The 25592-nt window shown below is 41.4% G+C and overlaps 1 protein-coding gene across 1 annotated transcript; it reads left to right on the plus strand.

Moving 5' to 3' along the window:
* The first annotated feature begins 2273 nt into the window (after positions 1 to 2273).
* On the plus strand, positions 2274 to 17015 carry tada2a (transcriptional adaptor 2A). The gene is made up of 15 exons (XM_072392202.1): positions 2274 to 2387; positions 2844 to 2950; positions 4392 to 4451; positions 4531 to 4622; positions 5729 to 5886; positions 6492 to 6580; positions 6822 to 6894; positions 7006 to 7069; positions 9571 to 9614; positions 11912 to 12022; positions 13368 to 13439; positions 13731 to 13863; positions 14190 to 14233; positions 14399 to 14478; positions 16594 to 17015. The coding sequence occupies exons 1-15, from the start codon at positions 2363 to 2365 to the stop codon at positions 16777 to 16779; spliced, it is 1338 nt and encodes a 445-aa protein (XP_072248303.1). The 5' UTR covers positions 2274 to 2362; the 3' UTR covers positions 16780 to 17015.
* The last annotated feature ends 8577 nt before the right edge of the window (positions 17016 to 25592 follow it).

A 25592-nucleotide genomic window follows, 5' to 3' on the forward strand; every position in this document is an offset into this window, starting at 1 on the left:
CCTATTTCATGCACAGTCTATGAGGCGGCCACTTTATTACTCATGGATCTGTGATGCTCTGGGCTCCCGTGCTGACTGAGTCTCTCGCTCGAGGTCTAATGCAGCCTCAGAGGGTCAGGAGACGGGACGGAGGCTACGCTGCTACTGAACACACTTGTCACTGTGGATTGTCCTCACAGAGAAAGCTCAGGGTAGCAAGAAAAGAGGAGAACTTTCCGATTTAACCCAACATGCCCTTTTATCAGTCACTAAAGCCAAAACTACAACATTTGCTCTGAATTCTTTAGTTTTAGCATCTCAGATTTAAAAAAAATGCACCATTTTTTGGTGTCAGAAAGAGTGAAATCGAAATGTGAAAGGGATTACACTCCTACAAAAATGCTGCAAGTGGTAACTGCAGAAAGATGATAGGCATAGATTAACATCAGAGAGTAACAGCACTGTTTCTACTGCCACATCTGCACTGAATCAGAGGGTCATTTCACTCAGATCTGAAAAAAAAAAGAAAATTTCGCTCTAGCATTTAGTGGATTTGACGCACAGAGCTGCAGCTTTATGCATCTGGGCTGATAGATATTTGTTTGCCAGGTCCCCTAATGTGCAGCCACTGGGGCGGCCTTGAGTTGATGCAGTAGTTATTTGATTCAGGGGCCAAAGCTGGACATGGGGGCTGGAAAATATCAGGTCTTGTGGATATTTATTGTATATTATATTGAAGTGAGCTGTTTTTAGGCCATTTTCAGGGTAAGCAGAAATCCTGGAGGAACTTTGTGGAGGACAAAAAACAGCATGCGGTGTTATGTTATGAAGTGCAGTCTTTCCTCTGCTCAGCCAAACACTTGGAACACATACAAAGCTCAGGTGTTGGCCTGTGCTGAGAGGAAGACAAAGACTTCCAAGATGCACAATGTTTTTATTTAGGAAATGGTGCAAGATCAACACCGTGTGGTAAGATGTAGAATGACCGTTGTCACATTTTTCCCTGAAGCCACATGGAAACATTTAAAATCAGAAGTATAAAAGCAAAAACATGCTTTGTTTAAGGTGTTTCTGCCCTCTGTTTCTTAGAATAATAAAGGGAAGTATTTAGGAAAAGAAACCGCATTTCTTTTGATTTAAATAAAGCCAAGTCCTTATTTCCTTATTAAGTTAAATTCCATTTTTAATCAGTAAACCTAATATCAAGACTTGTCAGTAAATCTACTTTTAGCCAGTGAGAAAAAAAAGACAAAATAGCTGCAGGATGCAATGATAATATGCCTAAAAAGATTACAGATATTTTAACTGTTACCTTTAGTTTACCACCATGAGCACATAAAAACATACCTCATATACCTGCTACATTTAGTGCAAGAAATTTTAAATCTCAACAGTTTTATTCCCTCATTAAACTTGGCCCCTAGAGGACTGAAACCCTCCACCACAAGGGAGACATTTCTTCAATCTGACAAATAATTCTGGCTAGAGATTGCAGCTTAATTGTTTACATGGATGCTTAAATAAAGAATAAGGTGTGTTTATATGACTCATACAATTTCATGAGAATGTAGCTTTGTTTTGTTGTTGCTTTTTTGTTTGATTTTGTGCATTTGTAAAGTAGTCCTTCCCACTAATCTGCAAAAAAAATTAACACAAGCAGGAGAGAGTCTTTGAGAAAACTTTGAAGCAGTGATTTGTAGCAGATGTCATAAATGTCTTGTTGACGTTCAGGAGACATCCCTTGTTTGCAGGAAAAGTCACATGAAATTGGAGAATTTTAAAGCAGAGGACCAGTGGTGCAAAGATGCAGATGAATTCATGGATCAAACTGATTAAATTATATTTACATTTGATCAAAGTGAACACAGTGAAAACAACCCTTGACTATTGCAGCACCATCAATGGGTCCAGCACCTCACGCTCAATATGATGTATATCAGGTCACGAAATATTATGTCCCCTGGTCTTATGTGTTTTTGTTGTTGTTGTTGTTGTTTTTTTCAATGCAGACACTTTAAACAGTTCAGTTAATTTAAACAAAACATCAACCACAACAATCAGATCCAAATGGACTGTGAATGCAGCTTTATGATATATTTTTTCCAAAAAAACATTTTAATCTTTTATTAGCCGACTACCTTTTCTACATTTATTCCAAATACATACTGGCAGGCTTGGCAGCAAACCACCACTGCTTTTAAAACTTGAATGTAGTAAGCGGGTGAAAATACTGGACATTTGGAAATCCTGGAAACCTAGAAGTATCCATCGATGAATATGAGTTCGACTAGCTTTGACTCCATCAGGTTTACTTGCGGGCTTTGAAAAATAGATCGATTCCCAAGCGTCGAACCTTATTTTATTTTTCTGAAAACTTCACAGAATGGACCGTCTAGGTTCTTTTGCAAGTAAGTATTATTAGTATCGTACACACCTACATTTAACAACTGCAGCGTGATCGTGAATATCTCAATCTATTCATATTCCTTTTTTTCCCCGCTAGCCTTTAGCTCTGCAGAGCTAGCCTCGCTTGGCTAATTCTAGCGTTAGCATACAGCGACACCAACGCTGTAGCTGTAAAAACAAACTTTTTAGAAACATGTTGAGATGTTAAACCTTAAATCTCACTTAATGTGACATAGAGTGCACAGCTAAAGCTACGTTAGCTCGCAGTGGGCATTAGCCAAGCTGGCCACAAGGTTTGCAGTCAGACATTTTCAATCATCTTAAAGCTGGAGTCAGAGCCTCTTCAAAAGAACAAAATAGTCTGACTAATGGCTTCTTTTCCAGCTACTTTATATATTTTATAGCCTCTCAGTTGGTGAATACAATCTAACCACGAATTTAAATTGTGTCCATTTCAGATGATCCATTTGATAAACCACCATGCAGAGGTTGTTCATCATATCTAACGGAGCCATACATCAAGTGTGCAGAATGTGGACCTTCACCTTTTCTACTGTGCCTCCAGGTCAGTAAGTGACCAAACACAATACTGTTAGAGCTCTGGTTTATATTCAGACCAACACGTCTGGCAAAAAATGGAGTAGAGACACTAATACAACACAAATAGAAAGTAGAGGACTATCGATTACTATTTAATTCAATTTTATATGGTACAACTTATTAGGAGAATATCTGATAATGTATGAGTTTATCCCGAAACTTAGATAAAGCCAGATAAAGCCATGCTCAATCTTCTTGTTCCAATGTGTTGAAATGTTGGAGTCAAAGTTCATTATAGCGATGTATATAGAAATGTTCTCTGAATTTATAAATATAACATATAACATATGGTTAACAGCTAGAAAACAACTGCTAATGCCATTTTTTTTAAAGATGAAATTGTTGAAAAAAAACAAAAAAACAATGACTTTTGTATGAACAAACCCATTTGTAAAGAAAGGAAAAAAATATACATATATATATATATATATATATATATGATTAAGTTTATTTAGTGTAGAAGCTCTTCTAAAACCATTTAATAATAATAGATCATAAAAAGTTGCCACCAAAGTGGAGGTTTTATAACAATTTACAGGAAAAAAAGTAACGAAATTAAGTTGCAAAGAAACATTTACAGTCTGATACTCGCACAATAAATGGGTTTTATTTTATTTTATGTGATATTACTTGTTTCAATACGCACTTTAGCAAGCATCTAATTAATCCTCCATCAGTTGCAGTGCTGGTAAATAAAGACTTTGTTCAGGCTGCCAACCCAAATTGGATTTTGGCAGATCCAAATTGTATTAAGATAGACTTTTAGAAAGTCCGAACAACTAAAAACTAATTACAAATTGCACCAAAACTGCATTGGAAATTTGATTAATGGGATTTCTACGGTTGCCTGGATTCTCCAGATGCTCAGTCAGATTTTTAAGTTGCTTTTGTGTCACTCACAACGTGACGCATGACATTAAATCCACAGTGATCGCTCGTGAGAGAAATCAATGCTGCTATTAGCAGGGGGCTATTCAGAACAACATGGAGAGCAGTAGTCCCTAGGCAGAAGATGAAATTGCCTATCTGCAGCCACTTCTGTACAGGCAACAGTGGAAAGAACCTGCTCTTTACGAGCTGCATCATCAGCATAGTTAAATACAGTTGCACTGCCACTGAAGTTGTTTCCTCAGCAACCCGTGTAGGCAGCTGAGGATGTGTTGATACACAAATCTGACCTGATTGCTTGCGAAAAGAGTGTGTTCTCTGTCCTAAAGGTCAGATTTGGAAAGGAAATCTGGTTTTCATTCAGTCTATGTAACAAAAAACTGTAGTAAACGCATATATTTTTTATATATGTTATATATTTTTCCGTTTCTACTGAAATAAAACAGACCAAAATCCTAAAACTGACCATTACATGAACAAATAATTTGTCTCACCTCAAACATATGGCTTTATTTCAGTGTTTCACCAGGGGATTTGAGTACAAGAAGCATCAGAGTGACCACAAATATGAAATCATGGTGAGTAAAAATTCATGCTGTTCTCTAGTGTTGCATGAAACTCTCTGAGCACACATCCTCATGTGTCACCTCCTCACAGACGTCAGACTTCCCGGTGCTGGAGCCTGGATGGACGGCGCAGGAGGAGATGGCGCTGCTGGAGGCAGTTATGGACTGCGGCTTTGGGAACTGGTGAGTGGTTTGTCTCTTTGTTTTTTGTGAACGGTCTGTCTGATTGTCCTTTTATTTCTCACACTCCCTGCTGTCATTATGTAAGGTTTCAGGGTATTTCTGACACAATCTCAGTTTCGTTGCCTGGAGGTTGAAACTGCATCACAGTGCTCACAAATAGCTGCTGTTTGTTCTAAGGTTAAATATTAATTGTTGGGCCTGAATGTAACTTAGCACATTAAGTTGATATACTGATGGAGGGCTCGACCGTGACAGCTGTCCACTTGCCTGGGGCAACAAAACTCTGTGGAGAGTCTCCTTCATATGTCCCACCAAGAAAGTGAGAACAACTATGATAAACATTAATTTATTTTTTCCGTAATGAAAACATCATTATTGTTAGATGTGCACCAGTGGGCCATGACTGCTACCCAATCACAGACTGGGATCAGGACTGGCAGACCAATAAGAGTCTATAGTTCCCAGGCTGTGGAATTTACTATGTCAATCGAAGCAAACGGCTGAATTTGGGTTTAAAATTTTGTAAGTTTCACCAAGTTTGTGTGGGAAAAAAGAGACGGTGAAGAAATGGAAATAGAAATGATGAAGTAACACAACGTGACGACAAATTGAATCCTGTAAACTTGACCCAGACTGAAACTGTCAGCACTCACATAAAAGTCTTCACGAGTTTAATATTTCAAGAAAAAACACCAGGCACACATTACCGTTGTTATTAAGCATCGGCTGCCGACCGTGTCTGTGTGGTTGGAGCATAGGGTCACTACCTCTGTTTGTGATGGTTTAGCTTAACCAGCACAGTGCAGTCTTTAAACTGTAAGTTTTTACCAGCCTGTTTTCTGACAAGCAGGGCAGCTGTTTGTTTGTTGTTTCACTTTTTGGTTCATTGTATTATTTGTCTTTGGAGTAAACGCTTTGTCTTTAACTCACTCCAGTTGGCCAAATTTAATTTTGCCATCTCAGTCATTATTTTCATGAAAGACGTACAATAAGTGCAACAACAGTGTTTGATGGGTTCACTATATTTACAACCTGAAACATTCATTCATAAATACCTGTCTACACTGACGTATTCTGTCCATTTGTTTGCTTTTCGTCTTCCTCAGGCAGGATGTGGCGTACCAGATGCGCACTAAAACAAAGGAGGAATGCGAGAGCCACTATATGAAGAATTTCATCAATAACCCTCTTTTCTCCTCCACGCTGCTCAGCCTACGGAAAGCAAAAGACTCTCGCTTTGCAGAGGGAGCTATTCCTTTTAAACGTAAGTACCACCCACATGCTTTATCTCCTTTGTTATTCTTCACTTTAACAGGAGGAAAAAGACTTAAAGTCTTTATGCTCACAGCTCCATGCAAGTTTCAAAGTTGTATTGAGATGCCAGTGTTGCTTTGCCATTTCTGATTGGATGCAGCAGATGTGTGCGTATTGCATCAAACCAGCTGTAAAGGCAAAGGTTATGATTTTAATTTGAAGCCAAATGTTTAAACTCTCAAATGGATTTATAAGCGATGACATGTTTTGGTTGTTATTTTCAAACAGTGCTTTGTTTGAACATGGTTTTAATGAGGCTCTCAAATAATCATGATTTTGTGGGGGACTGAGGTGAAATCTTACTTGCAGCCTGAATGCCACAGGCCTGACAGTTGGACCGAAGCAGCTGGTTAGTCAGAAAGTTGCCGCGGTTCCTGGCGGGCTTCAGATCTCCATCTGCCGCAGTGTTTAAGAGCTTGGCAAATGTTTTGCTGTCACAAGACAGAACCACCGCACCTCTGACTGTAAATCCTTTGCACTTAAATCTTGTGGAAAGAAGTAGTTTTACATTTTCAGTCACATTTTGTTTTTGCATGTATTCTTCTGATGCCACAGCCTCTGATGATCCCCCTCGGCCCACTTTTGACTCTGTGCTGTCTCGGGACATGGCGGGATACATGCCGGCCAGAGCAGACTTCATGGAGGTGAGGGGACACGTTAGTGCGTCTGCTACCATGGCCTGTCAGCAGGAATTAGTCAACAGAACGGCCACTAGAGGGGTCATTATTAGTGTTTTTAAAAGTCTGACTCATACCTTTGTTGCTGCCTCGCAGTTAGACTCATCTTCTCTTTTGCTTTTCCCATGAATTGCTTATCATTGATCGGCTTCATGTGAACTTGAATCGAACCGGCAGATTCTAAAAATGATTTTTCATTCTCTTTTAGGAGTTTGACAACTACGCAGAATGGGATTTGAAAGACATTGATTTTGTGGATGATGACTCAGACATCCTAAGGTGTAAGTAAAGTATTTAATAGATTCTTCTTTTTGTGTTTTATCGACAACTAGATGATAACACTGTGAACTATAATGCCGACTTTAACTGTGTCGCGTTTGCTTCTTTCACAGCACTCAAGCTGGCTGTTGTTGATATATATCATTCAAGATTAAAAGAGAGACAGAGAAGAAAGAAGTAGGTGCTTTATTTTTAGTCTTTGTTATTCATCAAGTGATGAAAAATTTATTTAACATCCTGCAATAACCCCAGTATGCCAGCAGGTGGCATCATTAGCTTCTGCATTGACCTTCTGGGGCCTCAATTCCCAAAGATCCCATTTCTGATATTAAGTCATTCACTGTGCTGATGTATTTGTGCCTTCAGTGTTATTTCGCCTAAAGCACTTTCAAAACACGGCCATGTCCTGATGGGCTTGGACTGTCACAGAGCCAGGCGCCGACTATTTGCACATTTAAGTTTTACCCAAGCTCTCATTACAAGCTGCACATAGTCATTCAGGTTGAACTTAAAAGCTCTGACAGTCTATGTTTAAACCCCAAATCTATTTAGAAATGAGGAAAATGTGTCTTTCTCCCAGTGAGCAGTGCACATGCCAAAATGTTTGACGCTTTGCCCAGTTTTAGGCTGGCAAACAGAACCCTGTGGCAGCAAAGTGTTTTAAATCTCATATAAATCTGATGTTTTGCATTTCGCACACAGCACTGTCCTCGCTCTTCCCTCAACTCAAGCCTATTTAATGCTCAGTCTTGACAAGATTAAGAACTGTAAAATTGACATCACGGTATCTAGTGCTTGTGGCACCAGTTGTGGCTCATTTGACAAATTAGAAAAGCGGCGTGATGTGTGCGAGCAGGTCTTTTATTATAGACGAGACATAAAGGCACAGTTATCGTAGGTGTTTCTAAAACATTGAATGCTGCCTAAAAGTAAAACAGATGAGTCGGAGCTGTGTAGTTACATTAATGCATGAACAAAGCAGCGTCTGTGCGCCTTCTTCTGGTGTCCTCCCTGCTTTGAAGTGGTGTCATTTCCTCAGAAGTGATGCTTACTGTTTTAGGATAAAGACTAAAGCAAGTCCAACATGCCTCAAGCGCCGTTATAAATGGTGGTGATGTCACAATACACTCATGCAATGACCAATGCCTCCAGCGTAATCCTGTCTTTAGAGAGGCCTGACACAGCTCATGTCTGGCTTTTTCAGTCCCACCTTCAGTGCTGCAGCGTTCAGTTTTGTTTCAGCTTCTCTGTCTCCGTTGTTCTGCCTACTCTTATTGAGTTAAATGCGCTGGTCGAACCAACTCAAGTGTTGCAAGCATCATCTAAAATGATTATGCACTTAACTCAAGCAGAAACTTACTGCAGTGCTGCTACAGAATGATCATAAAGATGTTTAAAAGTAGGCAGTTTGAAGTCATGACTGTTATTTCTCTGTACCCTGGTGTTGTGATTAATAGATGAGTTAAGAAATTACTAGATAATGAAATTAAATTGGGGATTTCTCCCACCATGTGCCTGCTACTTGTCACTCTTAGCAGTTCAAAGGCAGCCCTAGCTTCAGTGCATCCTTCACTAAATCAACTTTAAAGAGTTTGTGCCCCCTGAGCATGGTGGAATGGCATGTCTGGCTGGGCAGGCATTTTCCAGCTTCAACATCCAGCCGTGCTCATGTTTTATGTCTGCTAACCCGTCAGAGACGCTTCCAGGATCAGACCTTGAGCTTTGCCAATGAAGCTCAGACCTCACATTTAAGGGCATGTCAAGTTTTTAGGAGCCCTGATTTCACTTATCTCAAAATAGGCCTGATGAGATACTAAAAAGTCTTGAACTTGTTTTATGGAGGTTTTCCAAACACCGACAGTGATGTTAACTCTACAGTGTTTCCATGCCAGCCCTTCTCCTCTGATACAGTTTCAGTGCTGCCTCAGAGCCAGTTCTCAGTCTTGAATATGTTTTGTTCTGTTTCTGAGACATAGAAACTGGTTACGGCACAGCACCAGCTCCACACTGATGAAGCTCTTGGAAATACTGATGTCAGAATGTGGATGTTGTTTTAATTTTTGTGAATGGTGCCCTCGGTGCTGTTTTGAATTACGGTCAAGATTGCTGTTTGTAGCTGTGCTCTTCTGAATGCTGGCTGATATTTTAATGCCACCAGCTGCGGTTTATAAAAGCAGTTTGTTGGGCTTACCGTACCTGGCTGTTTTATGGACAGACGAGCCAGAAATACTAATTCCACACACTTTCACAGAAATTCTTAGCAGATACTGAGCAGTTTTCCATTGTCTTTAAGACATGCTTTTACCTTCTTGGATTGGCTACAACAGACCCGCAGTTATTCTTAGAAATGGTTTCAGTGACGTTTTGTTCAGCTGTATAAATAGTTGGAGGATGTGCAGTAGTTTAGGGTGCGGCTGCACTGCATTGCTTTGCTTTGCTTTGCTTTGCTTAGGGAAGTGTTCATTTTTTTAACCTACCCTCACAAAACCATGGAGGTCAAAGGTTTGGACACTTATGTCCATATAACACAGTTAAGTTGAATAACACCATAGTGATTGAATTATCACACAGCTACTATTCAGTTGATTTTTTTAAAACATTTTTTAGCTAATCTTTAGACTGTAACAGCCACAACAATCGGATTCTAAATAATATATTTACATTTTTGTCTCTTTCAGGATCATCCGAGACCATGGATTGATCAACCTGCGTAAATTCCAGAGTGAGTTACCCCCCCCAACACACACAATAAAAACGCTCTCGGGCTCGGCTACGACAGTATTCATAGCAGCTCAGGGAGACATCTCATATCTAGCTGCCAAATCGCTGCAAAGCGTTTCTATGGATGCACACAAACAACCTCGCTGTAATGACCACTGTTAACCTCTGTGGCCCGTGGGGTTGCTCGAGTGTGGCAACTGTCACGGCTTGCGTTAACGGTCGGGGCTACGAATAGTCTGTGGAGGTGAGCGTGTAACAGTGTAAGCGCGGCCCTCATTTGACGAGCTTTGCTGCCGTAATGACTGACACGTGGCTCGCTTTATTGATCCACCTGTTACAGGTTGGATTTCAGAGAGCTCGGTAATGTAATTCTTTGCATCTTGTGGGTTCTTCATCAGATGGCGAGGGCTGCCAGATATATGTCCAATTATAGCATTCCGTAACTACGTGCGACCACCCGGCCCACTTTGACACCTCCACGTGAGGCTGTCTGTGGTTTGGGAGTTGAAGAGTTCTCTTCTCATGTTTTATTTATGTTTCCCTCAGCCTCCAGTTAGCCCTCCTCCCTTATCTCTCCAGTCTTTCAAGACAAAAGAGAACTCAGAGTGGCTGTGGAGCTGCAGACTGGTTGTCATGGAGACTGACAAAGGATGTGTGTGTGTTCTTGTGCGTGTCACATGCAATAATGGAAGCAGTATCTGAACCCAGGAGGCTCACAGTATCATGTCTCAGTGCTGCTGGAGGCAGAATGACCAGCTGATTCAGTTGCCTGTATGCAGGTATGAAATCACACAGAGGTGTAGCACTCGCGTCTCCTTGGAGATATTCACTGCACGACTGTGTGTCCGCTCTTTGGTCAGCCTGAGATGGAAACTGCTAATTGGCGCTCACATGCTGTAGTGTGATGATGGAACTTGACTGACACACATGCGGCAGCTCCGCTCTCTGGCTTCGACACTTGTGTGTGTTACTCAGCAACACGTACGATGCTTTCAGACCAACACAACAAGCCTCGGTGTGCATGCTTGTTGAGCGAGCTAGGCGTGGCTAATACACATTAGCAGAGCTCCGCCGTGACAATCACAGGCACAGAGATGTGTTTTGGTGCCCCAAGGTTGCTGGGTCTTTTATTGAGTTTAACATTTTTATTTCTTGTTGTGCTTGTCAGACAGACATTAGCTCTTATTCTTGGAGCTCTTCCTGATTGCATTTATAAGTCAGAAATCATAAGCTCCATGAAGTCGGCTCTGGTTTCTTTTTTTCCTGTTTTTATCCTCCGCTTGTGTTCGGTAAAAAAATAAAACTATTCCCCAAATACAAGGTACAAGGAGTTATTAATGTTTACCAGGGAGGGTTTTAGGTGTCAGGTTGCCATCTGTTTTAGTGCAGTGGGTAACTTCAGACATTCTGAAGCTGCGTTCTGATACCATCTTCCTCTGATGTTCCTAATAACTTAACATGAGTGGAAAGTTATTTTCTGGCTCGTCTAAGTTTCAAACATGGCTTTTCAAATCAAGTCAACTGCACTACATGTGTTGTTTTTTTCCACTTACAGATAACTTAACAGTGTGTGCCAGGTTTGTTGTAATCTGCAAGGATATCTGGAGTGTTTTGAGCTTAGTGTAGTCCTTTATTTGGATTAAAAGTGTATAACCATGCCGACCTTTTTGGTTGCTACAGGAAAAGTCTCTCCAGCACATCCACAGTGATAAGAGATGTTCGTGTAGCAGCACGCAGGGAAGGTTTTATTCTGATGACTCTTTGATGGAGGTGCAAATGTTGCTGTGCAGTCAAACAATTCACAAAACACTCCGGAGTCTGCTAAATCTCCCCAGAGTCCTTTTCTAGGGCTTTGATCTTCAACAACCGTAGGAGTCTTTTTCATTTTTATTTTTTTGTTCTTCCAGACTTCAGATGCACTGTTCCTGTTGACTGTCACCTTTGAGTGTTATCGTAATGCAGTATTTATAAAGTTAATGAAAGAATGTCTGTAACTGACTCGCAACCATCCCAAAATAATGGAGGTTAATGGTAATTGTGTTAAAAATTGTGTTAAGTTTGTCCTGTACTACTTAATTTTATATTTTTCTCAGTAACAAAAGCCTTGAAATGTTTTCATCATGTTACTGGTTTATATGACCATAAACCCTGTTGATTCAGTGTTTATTGGGGTGGAGAACTACACCACACAAAGTAGACTGAACTGCCCATGTCTAAAAGTATCTGAGGAGGTGGATTTTTCTTTCATGTTTCTAATGTCTGCTGCCCACTCACTCCTCTCCCGTCTCTCTCTGTTAGTGCTGGAGCGATGCTACCCAAAGGAAGTGCAGGAGCTGTATGACGTCATGAGGAGATTTGCCAGAGTGGTTGGACCCACTGAACACGACAAATTCATTGAAAGTCACGCACGTTAGTACACATGGGAGGTTTCCATGCAGTGCGTGCAACATTTACAAACACTCAGAATTATTTTGACAAGCATATTGTGGCCTGAAAAGATATGAATGATATGTTTTTCTAAGAGAATTTCTGTGTGTTTGTATGCATGAATGACTAAAACTGACGTGAAATGGCTATGAAAACTAGTTCTGCTTCTTTTCATAGGTGTTAAAAAGCCCCTTTCCCGCAGATGTTGCGTTATAATGTTGCCCATCACCTTACCTCTGACATTAAAGCATAAAGCTTCCCCACTGTACAATTCAGGAATCTTAAGAACATCAAAAACATTTCACAAAATTAGTCGATGTTGGTCATCGAAATCTACAGTTGTTCTTATGGCTCTTATAAGTAGGGGTGGGCGATATGACGATATTAAATCGTGAACAATTGGAACGTGAAGACGCTCCGTAATGATCTGTCAAACTGCAGATCGTGGGATCGTCGAGGGCACAGTCTATAAATTGCAGTTCTATGCTGATGCACCAGACGTATTATGTTGTCAACCTGACTGTCCAATCACAGCGAATTAAGGGCAGTGACGCGCTTTCTCACCCGCCTCCTTGTTTGTGTGTGCAGCAGTAGCCGCATGGAGAGCCATGGCTGAAAGCCAAACGGAGGGGTTGGACGCTAAAAAAAATTCCACCTCCATTATATGGAATTGGTTTGGATTTTCCGCAACTGATCAAGCGCAAGCAAATGTAATTTGCAAAGTTTGCACAGAAATGGTTCGCATGTCGGGTGGCAACACGACGAACCTGTTCAATTACTTGAAGAGGAAGCATCCCAAACTGTATACTGAGAGCCAAACAGCGAGGGGCCCGGCAGCACCGGCACCGCAGGCGGAGGCAGCAGCAAGCTAAGACCAAAACAGACAACATTAACACAGGCATTTGACAAAGGCACTCCTCTGACAAGTCAAGCAAGTGATAGAAAGAGGAAGCAGTTACATTTTATCTTGCAAAAGATATGGTACCGTTCGAGACGGTAGAAAAGGAGGGGATGGAACGTCTGCTGCTAGTTGACCCGCGGTACGAGCTGCCCAGCCGAAAATACTTCTGCAACACCGTCTGTTTCTCACTTTTCAATTTAAGATTGTGATAAAATCGCAAATCATGATTTTATTTTTAAAAAATCGTGATATGATATTTTTGCCATATCGCCCACCCCTACTTATAAGACCGTCTGAGTGCCTCTGAATGAGCATTCATTGTGCTGGAGGAAGTGTTGAGCTGCAGCTGATCGAGGGCTTGGAACTGTGGAGGAAGCTACGTGAGCAGGTTTGCATTTAACTGCCTTCATCTCTTTGTCTGTGCAGTGGAGTTTGAGCTGAGGAGAGAGATCCGCCGGCTGCAGGAGTACAGGAAAGCAGGGATCAAGTCTTTCTGCAGTGAGTCAGTTTGACCTTTTCTCTCCTTGTTTCAGCAATACTCAAATTCATAGTCGCATGAATAAGCAGGAGGACGTGTTTATATTCAGCCTTTTTTCATTTAAATGGTTTTTAACTGCTGCTGCAGCAGAGCAGAGACGATTAGATGCTTCCGTTTTTGGACCGTTTAACAATCAAAGCTGTGCGACAATTTTTGATTATTTTCTGGTATTTCGATTAAGTTTCTGTTTGCAGCTCTAATTCCGGTCCTATTTTCTTACACGTGTCTACCTGTCTGCGTTATCGCATCAGGTGCCAAGGTGTATGAGCGGGTGAAGCGAATGCGTGAGGACGAGCGCAGGAAGAGGACCATGCTGTGCGACGTGCTGCAGTACATCCAGGATGGCAGAGCCTGTCAGCAGTGGCTCAGCAAACAGGCTGCAATGTGAGCCTCCAAACTTCCTGCGTGTTGCTCAGCACGTAATAAACAGGCTCCGTTATGCCAAGCAGTCATCTGTATTACTGTGCATTCCATTTCCACCTCAGCCTCTGCTGTGGTTTTAGCCTTTTTAATGCGTTGCTGCTCTAGTTTTGTTTTTATCAAGGGCATTTTCTGTGGGTGTTATCCAAGTTCCACCTTAAAAAAACATTTCAAACACGATGATTCATCTCTTTTGGATGACTTTCTGGAGAGAAAATAGTCAACAAAGCTGGTCTGTGTCTGATTAAACAAGGCAGCAGAGATAATAACACTTTTCTCTGTGATTACAGAGACGCTGGCGTCACTCCAGCTGTCACAACTATCACAGTGTCAGGTACAAATGTTTCTCTCCGTCTCCCTTTCTGTGCTCCATCTTCTGTCGTCTTGTCATGGCCCCAGGCACTGCCACATCAGCGCAGACACTTCCATAAATACTCATGGCTCATGAATACACATTTATTTTGCTGCTTTTCACTGTTGTTGACTTTCTGCTGCACAGCGACGGGTAGACGGAGCGCTCCTCCTCTCAACCTGACCGGACTTCCGGGAACAGAGAAGCTCAACGAGCGGGAGAAAGAGGTACAGCCAGGACTTTGTATGCTTCACGTGATGTTTTTGTCTGTGTGGTGGCCTCTCTGACTTCACAAAGGTTCAAACTCCTGCACCAGCCTGGAACTATTTTCACTTGCCACTTCAGACAAAAGTTTCAAGGTGAATTTGTCTTTTAAAGTTGGGGCCCCTGACCCAGGGTGAGCTTAAAAATAAAGTAAGCCTAAACATAAATACATTTAATTTCGCTCTTCTTATATTTACGGTTCTTTGCCGTTATTACGCCTTTCTTTAATGACTCTTAAAAGTTGTTTCAGAAGGAAAATTATCTTTGCTCTGGATCCTTCTCCCTCTGACCTCGCATTGCTTCTGATGTGAAAGACAAAAGAATTGACCAGAGTTGCAGATACCAAAGTATCCATGGCAACAGTAAAATTAGTAAGTGAGTAAATGATGACCATAGTGTTTTTCAAGTTTTCTATTTATGGTGCAATGATATCGTTATCATGACTTCTTTTTACTATGATAATCTCCTTGAAAACTAGATATTGTTGAATTTATTTAATCTTGGAGGCGGGTAGACATGTTTTTGATTCATGCACTCAAGCAAGTCTCATGAGATAGAGAGCGCTCGCCAGCCTTCCCAGCTGCTCCGTGCATTCCAGCTCTTTCTTTAAAATTAAATAGATACTAGCAGGTGTCGCCTCCATGTGAAAAGTGTAATGCTGCCAGTTCAGCTCTAGTAAGTGGCCTTATTTGCTGCGTGCACTCTGTCCTTATGCTCAAGGTCAGTCTCTGCAACAGCTGTTATGGAAGAGATTTTCTCACATAAGACCAAAAAAAGGGTTGTATTTTCACAAAACTCTGAAATGAGATTTTAAATGAAGTCACGAGGATGTATTCTCAGTCGTATACATCATTCAAATCCTTTCTTTATGTGTGTAATTCCTGCATGGTGTAGCCTAATGCAATACTCAGAAGAAAATCAGTTGACAAACGTTGAGAGACGAGTTTCCCTTCCTTTCGGTAGAAATCATGGTCGCTCGCAGCCAGTAGTTCAGCATCTCAGTTGCAGGGACCATTTCTCTTCGTGTCATGTCCAGGAGCACAACATCTGGCGTCAGCAAGCATCACAGCACCCCCTCTTCCACTGTTACCTCTCTGTCCCTGTTCATCTGTATAGTCTGAAAGCCAGACAGAGAGATGTTGAAGTCGTTCCTTTCGCCACGTTTAGGTGAAACAAACAACACTGCATCCCGACATTCCCGAGGCGACCTTGTCAGGGCCTCAAGTCTATCTGTCTTATCTGCCAGTGATCTTACCCTTCCTGTGACAATTAAGGGAAGAAATGGTTCAAACCACCTCCTCCCTCCATCCCGCTTCTATTCAGCATCCCAGATATCTCTCCAACTCATCTGGACCTGGAGTCCTACTCTAGGCATCACCCGGTTCCTAAAATGCTCAGTCAGCTGCTTCCACATGCAAATAACTTCCCCCGTTTCAAAGGTTACACAGTATAACAGATGTTAAAGAGCACAAGAATTACCAGCAGAAATCATTCCAGCAGCTCAGCATCCAAACCAGTGTGGAAAAATGCTTCAAAAGTCAGCGTGGATGTCTTTACATCAGGCATAATGATCAGGGTGATGAGTTATGTAACAGGAATACATTCTTACATGATTTCATGTGGTCGGAGGTGTGTTTTAAGGGTCTTACGGGTTGGCGTTAGAAGTAATCTATTCCAATGGTTTACTCAGAATTGACCGCTGTCAGTTTTGTGTGGAAACTTCCCTCTTCTGAAAAGCCAGAGTAAAATTAGTTTACACAAATGTGCAGGCAGAGTTGGGCAGCACACAATCACAGAGCTGCTCTGCTGCAGCAGAACTGTGGCCCACTGTGTCTGCAGCCTGTCTTTGTAGTGTTTCTTTGTACAAACAGCACAAATAAACACAGTCTGTCATTGAAGGCTTTGGGGATGATTCACACTGTTGTTACTCGTAAAGATGAAGCGAAGCAGCTTCGCACAGACTCGAATATCCGCCGAGCACCTGAGCTTCCACAGCATACCGAGGCCTTAATCAAGACATCATGCATGTTTCAAATGCCGCTGCCTGTTGCTAATCATTATGTGTGTGTGTACTGTAGCTATGTCAGGTGGTGCGGCTGGTGCCGGGGGCTTACCTGGAGTATAAGCAGGCCTTACTCAACGAGTGCAGGCGGCAGGGAGGGCTGCGGCTGGCGCAGGCCCGTGCGCTGATCAAGATCGACGTCAACAAGACACGGAAAATCTATGATTTCCTCATCAAAGAGGGCTACATCACAAAGGCGTAGGAGCCTCCACAGGGAGGCTGGATGGTGGTCAGTCGCACATTTTAATGTAACCTTGTAATATTTTCTGTGTTTTGTAAGAAGTTCTGTTGCTGCTCTTTTGAAGTATTCTAAATTGTTTTGTCTGGTCTTTTAATTTAAAGTGTATTAAAATGACATCTTTGTATAACTTTCAGACAAACCAGAGCTCATATTAAAATGAGAATATATTTGTTTTCTCCTGACATAAATGTCAATAAAAAAAAAAAAAACAATTTGGTGTACAATATTGATTTGAACTTGTTTGGATTGACATTTTCGCCAACTCTGCATTTTTTGGGTCCATAGTTATCGACATAATTCAAATTGCAGTGAATTCAGAGCATGGCTCCAGACACCAACTGTATTACATCTCTCCTGACGTCTTCTGTAAATATTTGTGGCAATTTGAACCGAAGGTTTAAAATTTGAATGAATCGCTCTGTAAGACCTGCTGTCGCTGAAGTTCTTGTGTCATTTGGCACACCTCAGCCTTTTCTCCTCGTTTCCTTTCCGGAAAAATAGTTCATGGAGACCATATCTGATGAGGCTTCAGCCAACACTCAAAGGATCATCTGAAAATTCAGATGCATCTCTCAGGTGTCAGACCTGTCGGGTCTTCACTGGATTTTTCCACATACTGTTCATCTGCTGCAAACATTTTTTAGGCCCGCTGCTTCTTCTTTTAACCTCTTCTTGTCCGGTTTTGGCCAATAGCTCTTTGGGAATCGAAAACACGATTTTATGCCTGTCAAATTGTTATATTTGGCCTTTTTCATAGGTACAACTAAAAATGTGCATCCGTTTCCCTGAATCTCAACAATGATAGTGGAGAGGGTGAAGTTACTGTGACTGAAGAAGCCACATAAATGGGAAATTAGGCAGGCAGAAACGGATAAAAATTAATTGCTCATTTTAGAAAACTTCTGAGACATTTAGCAAAATTACTGATCTGTAAAATAAAGATTTACCAGATGTTTAAAGCCCCGTGGAATAAAAATGTTTTAGGATTGTAGAGGATACTAAGGATCTAAGAAGTTTTACTATCGTTACACAACAAGAAAGCTTGGGTTTGGAATTTTAACATAACGATCCTCTAGATTTAGATCCCATATTTTCCTTGTATGGACTCAGCCACAGTAACCTCTATCGAATGACTACATGATTCCAAATGATGGCTGTTGCATCGATGTTTAGGCTTGAAATCCATCCTGATGACTGCTGAGTTAAAATGAATGTTGCTTGTCGGTGACACAGACAGTTTTAGGCATCTCGATTATCTCGATTATCTCTATCGTTTGTGGTGTGACGTGGAAAAAGTGTGACGAATGAAGGTGGAGGCAGGCAGGAGTCCGCCGGCCTCAGACAAGTTCATCGGAGCAGAGAGCATCAACCTCCACTAACAGCCTGATTACAGCGGGAGATTCAATCTTTGATGATAACAGCGAGACGACAAAGGAGGCGTCTGAGCTGAAACGCAGGAATCTGAGCTGCAAGTTTTTTGACACCTCTGTGTGTCTTATAAAATCAGCTTTCCAGAATAAACGAGATGCAGCAGAATGAAATTGCTCCTTTCACAGGATGCAGTTTCCCTCACGTCACACAAGGTGTCTTATCGAAGACCGCCCCAGACAGCCTCAACAAACTGGAAGGATCGTCCTTCTGATTTCTTTTTAAAGCCTCGGCAGTCACAGCCGCTAATGTGGAAAATGATGTTCATTTGGTCTGCAGTTGAAGCTCATAAGCCAATCTGAGATTCAAAAGAGAAACAAAGTCACAAGAGCATCCACACTGAGACAGTGAAGCCAACACAGATTTCCACAGCTTTAAAAGTAAATGGCTGCAGCCATTAAATTGCACTGAAATTAAAAATAATTCTCACAGGATCTAAAGTCAAGACAGCGAGAGATGAATCAGGTTCTAGTTTTTCTCATGCACTTACAAATAAATATTTTACATTTGAAGACCATAAAATACACAAACAGCCACCAGCTGTGACGTCAGATTGAGCTGACATCAATAGAAAATGAGGTGAGGTATGTTTTATGATCAGGTGGTATTTTATTAATCATGTTCATGAAAAGAAAGTGGTTCTCCTTGGTTGTAGAAGAGCACATTGACAACTTTGACCCAGCCACGTTCTGTCAGATTGGGGTCAATAGTAGTCCACAGAGAGCCTCACACACACTCTGACAACAACATTAAACTCATGACCACACAAGAGTCTTTCACTCACAGATACTAACTCTGTCATCGCAGTACAGTGTGTGTCAAACTCACTTCTGATTATCACAGTTGTGTCCATTGACAACTCCCCACCTCCCCCAACAAAAATGTCGATCTTTCTGTTAGAGTTTCCTCATAAAAGACCTGATTTCAGTTGATCGAGGCAGAGAGAGGTTTTCCAAACAGATGCACAGCGAATTAAGCTTGCTGACAAACACATTTTCAGGGACACAGTTGAGTCTCTGATGACATTTACGCTCAGCTGGAGCCTTGCGCTTCACAGAGACATCGTTTTTACCAAGATAATGAATAAGTGGTCGCAGTGCTATTTCTATTGAAGGATTCTGCATGCTGTAATTTGCAATCTGGGTTTTGTATGTTGAAATTTGTATTACTGTGAATGAAACATTACCTGATTTCCAAATGGCATAAAGTAGAAATGAACATTTATCCTTTAGATAAAGAATGTTTATCCTTTACTGTTGCTTGTTTTTAATCATTTTAATTTAATTTAATTTATTCAATTTATTTCTCTTTATATTCTCTCAAGTGATTTTAATGCTTCTTCCACTCCCCGCTGCAATGCTTTTATTTTATGTAAAGCACTTTGAATTGTTTTGTGCATGAAATGTGCTATAAAAAATCAATTTGACTTGACTTTATGTTTTTAAAATAAAACAACCGGCTCACGTTCAAAGCAAACATTTCCCTTTGATTAGTATCACTTTCACACGTTCTGAGGCAGATAATGGATTTTCTTCCATTCTTCCTGCAAAATTCTTATAGTTCTGATGTTTTTGGGCCATCTTACATTCCCTGTTGTTCCGAGGTTCATGCGCAGATTTTCTATGATATTTTGGTAGGGTAAGGACCATCGTGAGAACGTCCATTGTGAATATTGAGGTGTGTTTGGGAGCACTGTCGTCCTGTAGAAGACATTTTTACAAATGCTGTCATGTTTACTACCAGAATTTGCTGGTATCTAACCAGCTCTTCCCTCTATAAGTAAACTGTGCTTGTGGCTGAAACGCACGCTCATAGCATGATCAACCCACCTCTGTGCAGTTTTTCTGAGATTCTTTACCTTTCTTGCTTATTTGCAAGCTTTTGATGTTTTCAGAACTCAGTTGCCTTGACCATTCTTCTTCAGCAATTCTTCACTGCGTGATAACTGAGGAAGCGCTTCTTCACACAACATTCTCCTTCTACGTGGGCAACAGTTCTTTTAATTCAGAGTTCCGCTGCTTAGATGAGTCCATGGTTGCTGATGGATGGTTCGATCACTTAGAGCTTTAAAATGCATAATGCCTGGTCTTTTCCGATGATAACCATCAACAGTTCTTTTCTTTGGCTTTTAACACAACGTAGGTTGTTGATTTTTATGTGCACAGATATTTTATCTGGGGTGGACAGTCTATCTATTTATTTACTATGTCTTATTGTGTTTATTTTATTGTACAGCACTTTGGGAACCTTTGTGTTTATTTAAACTGTGCTTTATAAACAAAATGGATTGGATTGGAACAAGCTGCAGTCCTAAATAGATAATCAATCTCACAGTCTTCTATACTTTAGAATCATGAAAAACTAAAAAAATGCATTTTGAAAAACAGTTTGTCTTTTACTCAACTGGGTCAGAATATTTGGCGGGGGCTGCCCAAACTTTTGTATGCCACTGTTTACCTTGCTTAGTTTCTTCCTCCCAGACACAAAACAGCGGTTTCAGATGCAGAGATCATTTCTGGGTCAAGGTGAGCCAGCTACATTATTTTGGACAGCTCTACTTCTTTCTCCAAAGGATGTGTGTCTCAGACTCACACAGTAAAGACCAATTTGCCGCATGACAGGAGATGTTTTTCAAGAAAATGAGACAACAAGTCCGCGAAGTGTACTGAAATAAGAGATGAGCAAGTCAAGAGTTAATTAGCCTTTTTTGCACTGCATTAACCAGATATTCATTCTCTGTGCAGAAACTGTTAAAAACTGAAAGTGAAGCAAGCCAGATTCCTCACCTGCTTCTCCAGCACGTGTCGCAGCTCAGCCTCCTCTTCATCACTGTGGAGTCTGTGCTGAGGTGGCAGGGGGGCAGCAGATGGAGCAGATGTCACTGTCACCACCCTGCATGTGTGCAGAGACGCAGCATTTCTCAAGCCACCCACACAATCTCCTCTTAGACTGCCTCCTGCTCTTCTCAGACTCCTCTCAAAGGTAATATGATGAAGGTTTTCTTCAGGAGGAAACCGTGTGATCTATCAAACATCCCATGCTGCGATGGAGACAGAGCAAGTCCTTTTTGTTAACACTTTTAGCTTAAAAAAAACAACATTTCACAATGAATTTGGTTAATCAGGGTTGGAACATATATGCAGATTTTTTATTGACATAGAGGTACACTTACATACTTTAGAACTAGCATAAGAAGTATACTTGGGAGAAATCCTAACCATATGCAGAATAATACATTTATTTGTATGAATTCTAAAAGCTGATGCAGTGGCAGATCTAAATAGGCAGGGACCATGTAGTGGCCACATTTTCAAAAAAAGTGTATCCAAAAAAGTACATATCCAATTCCCATGCACACTGTGACACTTGAGTAGACTGTGAAATGGTGAGCATGCTCGCTGGATTCCACTGACCCCGTCAGTCAGTAGTCGGAGCTGGGAATGATGTTACAACCAAACTAAGTGGCCGTGTTCCAGCTGCAAACACAGTCAGCAAAACCAGTGAGATTTGCTCATTGTTGTGTTCACTAACAGAACCTGACACAACGCATCACACTGTGAAATCACTGATGAAAAAGAGAGGTCGGACAAGACTATGATTGTGATTGATTCAGTGAGACAAAAACTGATAAGTGATAACAAACGGTTTCTTATTTCCACTATAAGCACTTTTTAGTCACTCAGAAATCCGACTTTGGCGTTCTCAGAGTTGATTCCTTCCATTGGGAACTCAGAAATTCCATCTTCCAAGTTCAAAAAGAATCCATGACCATTTGGAAATGCTGCATTTATGTCTAGTTGGAAAGATCAGTTTTTCACTTGTAAACATCCTTTTTTCAACATCCTAGTTGTATTATTTTCTTTTTTTGTCTTATTTCCCACAAGATACAGTACAAAGTGCTTAAAGTTCCAGTTTTAAAGTAAATTTTACTCATCAGTAAAGACTCAAGCAAGAAGTGACTGGACCAGGGACACTTCAGGAGCCAGTGATCCTCTGGCCCCACCTCTGGACCTACATTGTTTTAAATATGTATTTTTTTTTGTTTGTACATTTGATGTTGAACATTAAGTAATTTTGTTCACATTTTTTGTATAATTGATCCTCTTTGGACCTTTTAGTGTTTTAATTTAGCTCGTTTTAGATATTTTGCTCACACCTTGTGGTGATGACACGTTTGAACTAATTTTTCATTGTTTGCATGTTTTGATAAATTTGTACTAGTGAGATGAGAGTCTGTACAGTGAGTCAGCACAACAGACTCTGTCAGCCCTCCACTTTGTCACTGTGCTGTGCTTTGAGGGAGCTCAGCTCGAAAACATGAGGTGTGATGTTTCGGAGGTTTTTAAGATATTAACCCTATGCTCTGTTAACTTACTGATCATTAGTAAAATCAGCAACTGAATTTACTGTTGCTGCTGTCCATAGCATGTGCTGTTTTGTTATTTTATTCGTACACATAATTTAGAAAAGAAGCACAGAAATGAAAGACTGTTCTGCTGTGAGCACAAATATTAACTGTAACTTGAAAAGGTATCTTGTTGTAAAACGTGGCCTCAAAATAATTTTATTCCTGAACCCAGTACTGATGCATTCATATGTTCACTTCTTAATGTGCCTGTAAAGGTTTTGCCTGCCATTGTCACAGTATATAAAGCTGGGTAGCTGTGTAAGTCAGACAAAAATTCATAGAATTATTATATTTCATTATCAGATTAAACTAAAGCAGAAAAAAAAGAAAAAAATCCATCATCACGACACTACCTAAGTTCAGTTGTACATTTTCACTGCTGCGAGTAATCATAGTCACATGAAATAATCAAAATCTGCACTAAAATGAGCAGATTTTTTATGTTTTTCTGGCTGAGACAAACCTTCTTTCATAATCCTGAAGCTTTGTGCTTTTAATAGAGCATTGAAAGTGGGCTACTGTGTTTTTGGAACTGGAAAAAAAAGACACCACAAACTGTGCAGAGAGATCGATCCATTGGTTTTAGAGCTTCTCTTCTGCTGGTGTCTCATTGATTTTTAACTTTGCTGCTATTCAGGGAAAAGGGAGAAAGATGTCTCCCACATCTTTGCTCTGTGTTGTTGTAAGGCTTTTTAAAGGGCACACACACAGAGAGCTTGTGTCTTTGAGAGGACCACAGCTCCTTACCTCAACCATCAGAGCTAAATGCATTTGCTCTTACCATGACTCTAACCTGAATTGGTTCCTCACAAAGACGGACACACACACATACCCCTCCCCTGCTCTAGCCACAATAGCTGGCTGCTGATTAACACAGAGGTGAACCTATCAACATAATAGGTTACCTTGGCAACCAGGTCTGTGGCATACAGGAGTCTGAAAGGAGGAGAGGAGGGGCAGCTCGGTGGAGACACACACACACACACACACACACATTCGCCCTGTTGCTCAGGCTCATCTGCTGGGCAGAGGAGTCGTGACTAACCAGAGCGGCAAAAAGTCTGCTTCACCCCACCTCCCCCAACCCATCTGTGTGAGTGCGCGTCTCCTCACTGATTCAAGCAGAAACGTGCCATCCAGCGCTCAATAAGATTATATTATTGAAATAAGATGAGATGCGTCCACAGCACAGGTGGAAATGGGGTGTGTACGGCACTGCAGAGGCATTCAGGTCCTGTTCCATCTGCACAGCAGCAAATGTGTGCGTTTGATGTCAGAGCAGTTCTGATCAGAATGACAGGGCGGCGGCATGCTGCGTTCAGCCAACTTGCTGCTCTCGCATGTTGCCACAGCAAACACTTAGATCCCATGTCTATTTACCGCCGCCACAGCTGGAGCAATGGGGCGCGCCTGTGGGATCAGCAGCAACTTTATTTAGACCTCTGTTCCTCACTTTCCAACCAAACACTCCTGCATCTCCACCTCTGCTGACCACAAAACACTTTCCATTCTCCTCATCTTACCACTCTCAGCCTACTGCTCACACACATCAGCAAAGACAAAAATAAACAGCTCTAGTGTTACAAGCCATTCTGGATCATCTGATTACTTTGATTTGTTTTCTCGGGGATAATTATTCTTATTAGCAGACGACACAGATACTCTGATAATCTGCTGAAGCTCTAATCGCACACTCGTCAAGAGGTAAAGCTGTTGGCTGAGAGAGACAGAGCACAGTGTTTTTCTGCCTCGGCTCACACACCCTGAAGACGTCCCCCTGAGTGACTTTTAGCACCCAAGCTCATACTTTAGCTTTAGGATTGCCAGAGGGTGGAAATAAGTAGCTATAACTGATCAGCGCAGGCTACTTGGTGTCTACACGTTTGAGGGATGTGCGCAGGAAATTTTATGGTGAAATCACCGTGGCACCCTCACTGTGGAGCCCATCAGTTATCTGGTGTTACAGGCGGTCAGGGTTAATCAATGTCACTTGCTGCTCATTCAGAGGAGACAGCGTCTTCACAGCGGGACTGCAGGTGCTTGTTATTACGGCGATGGTGTCATTGTAAATTTTCAGGCTCTCTGACGGACTGTGAAGACATATTGCAGAATGCTTCTGACTCATCTGACATTTCAGCGTAGGCCTGGTTCCTGTCTCTGCCACGCCATCCATCTCTTCTTATAATTTTAATACAGTCTTGTTCAGACGTTTCTTACCAGGTGAAGCTCCTTTCTCTTCTGTGGTAGCATTCAAATGCAGGGTCACAAGTCTATGCCACAATGCTGGAAAAGCAACCCTCAAACCTTTTTTTCCCCCTTTTTTGATTGTTGCTGCTGCTGTTTCATTCCACTAGATTGAATTGGGAATGTAATTAGGAGTGACTGAGGCAGGGGCCATAGGTTTACGGGTAGTGTATTATCTCCCCCAGGAACCCTTTGAAATAGAATTGACTTTGGAAGGCATTTCTAATTATGGCTCTGCACTCGGATATATTCACTAAGGGCTGCATAGAGGGCCCTGCAGATGCAGCTGCGATCATGAAGGTCTCCGAGTTGCGTCGATTTCTTCTAGGCCGGGAATAATGAGATTTGGAAAACAGACCGAAAGAACTGTCAGTGTATTTGTTTTGTCTGACGCCTGTAGCCCACCAATCCAAGGCAACATTTGAATTGATAATGCGCACGACTCTGCAGCATACAGAGGCAGAAACGTGTTGTTTGAGCTGTTGTGAAGTATGGTCCTACTATTGTTCATTGCATCAGAGTTTGTTCTGCAGAGTTTTTAAAGTTCAAGACCTGTAACATGATCACACAGCTCTCTGTAAGTATTCAAGTAAGCGTGTGTATGTGAAGCTATCAGGTGTCGTTTCTGTATGGTGCAGCTGTCTGTGCGCTACAAGGTGCAAAGTGAAAGGAAAAACCCTAAGACTCCATTGGC

Source organism: Leuresthes tenuis, unplaced genomic scaffold (assembly GCF_036924035.1).
Source record: "Leuresthes tenuis unplaced genomic scaffold, fLeuTen1.0.hap1 SCAF_9, whole genome shotgun sequence".
Taxonomy (NCBI): Eukaryota; Metazoa; Chordata; class Actinopteri; order Atheriniformes; family Atherinopsidae; genus Leuresthes; species Leuresthes tenuis.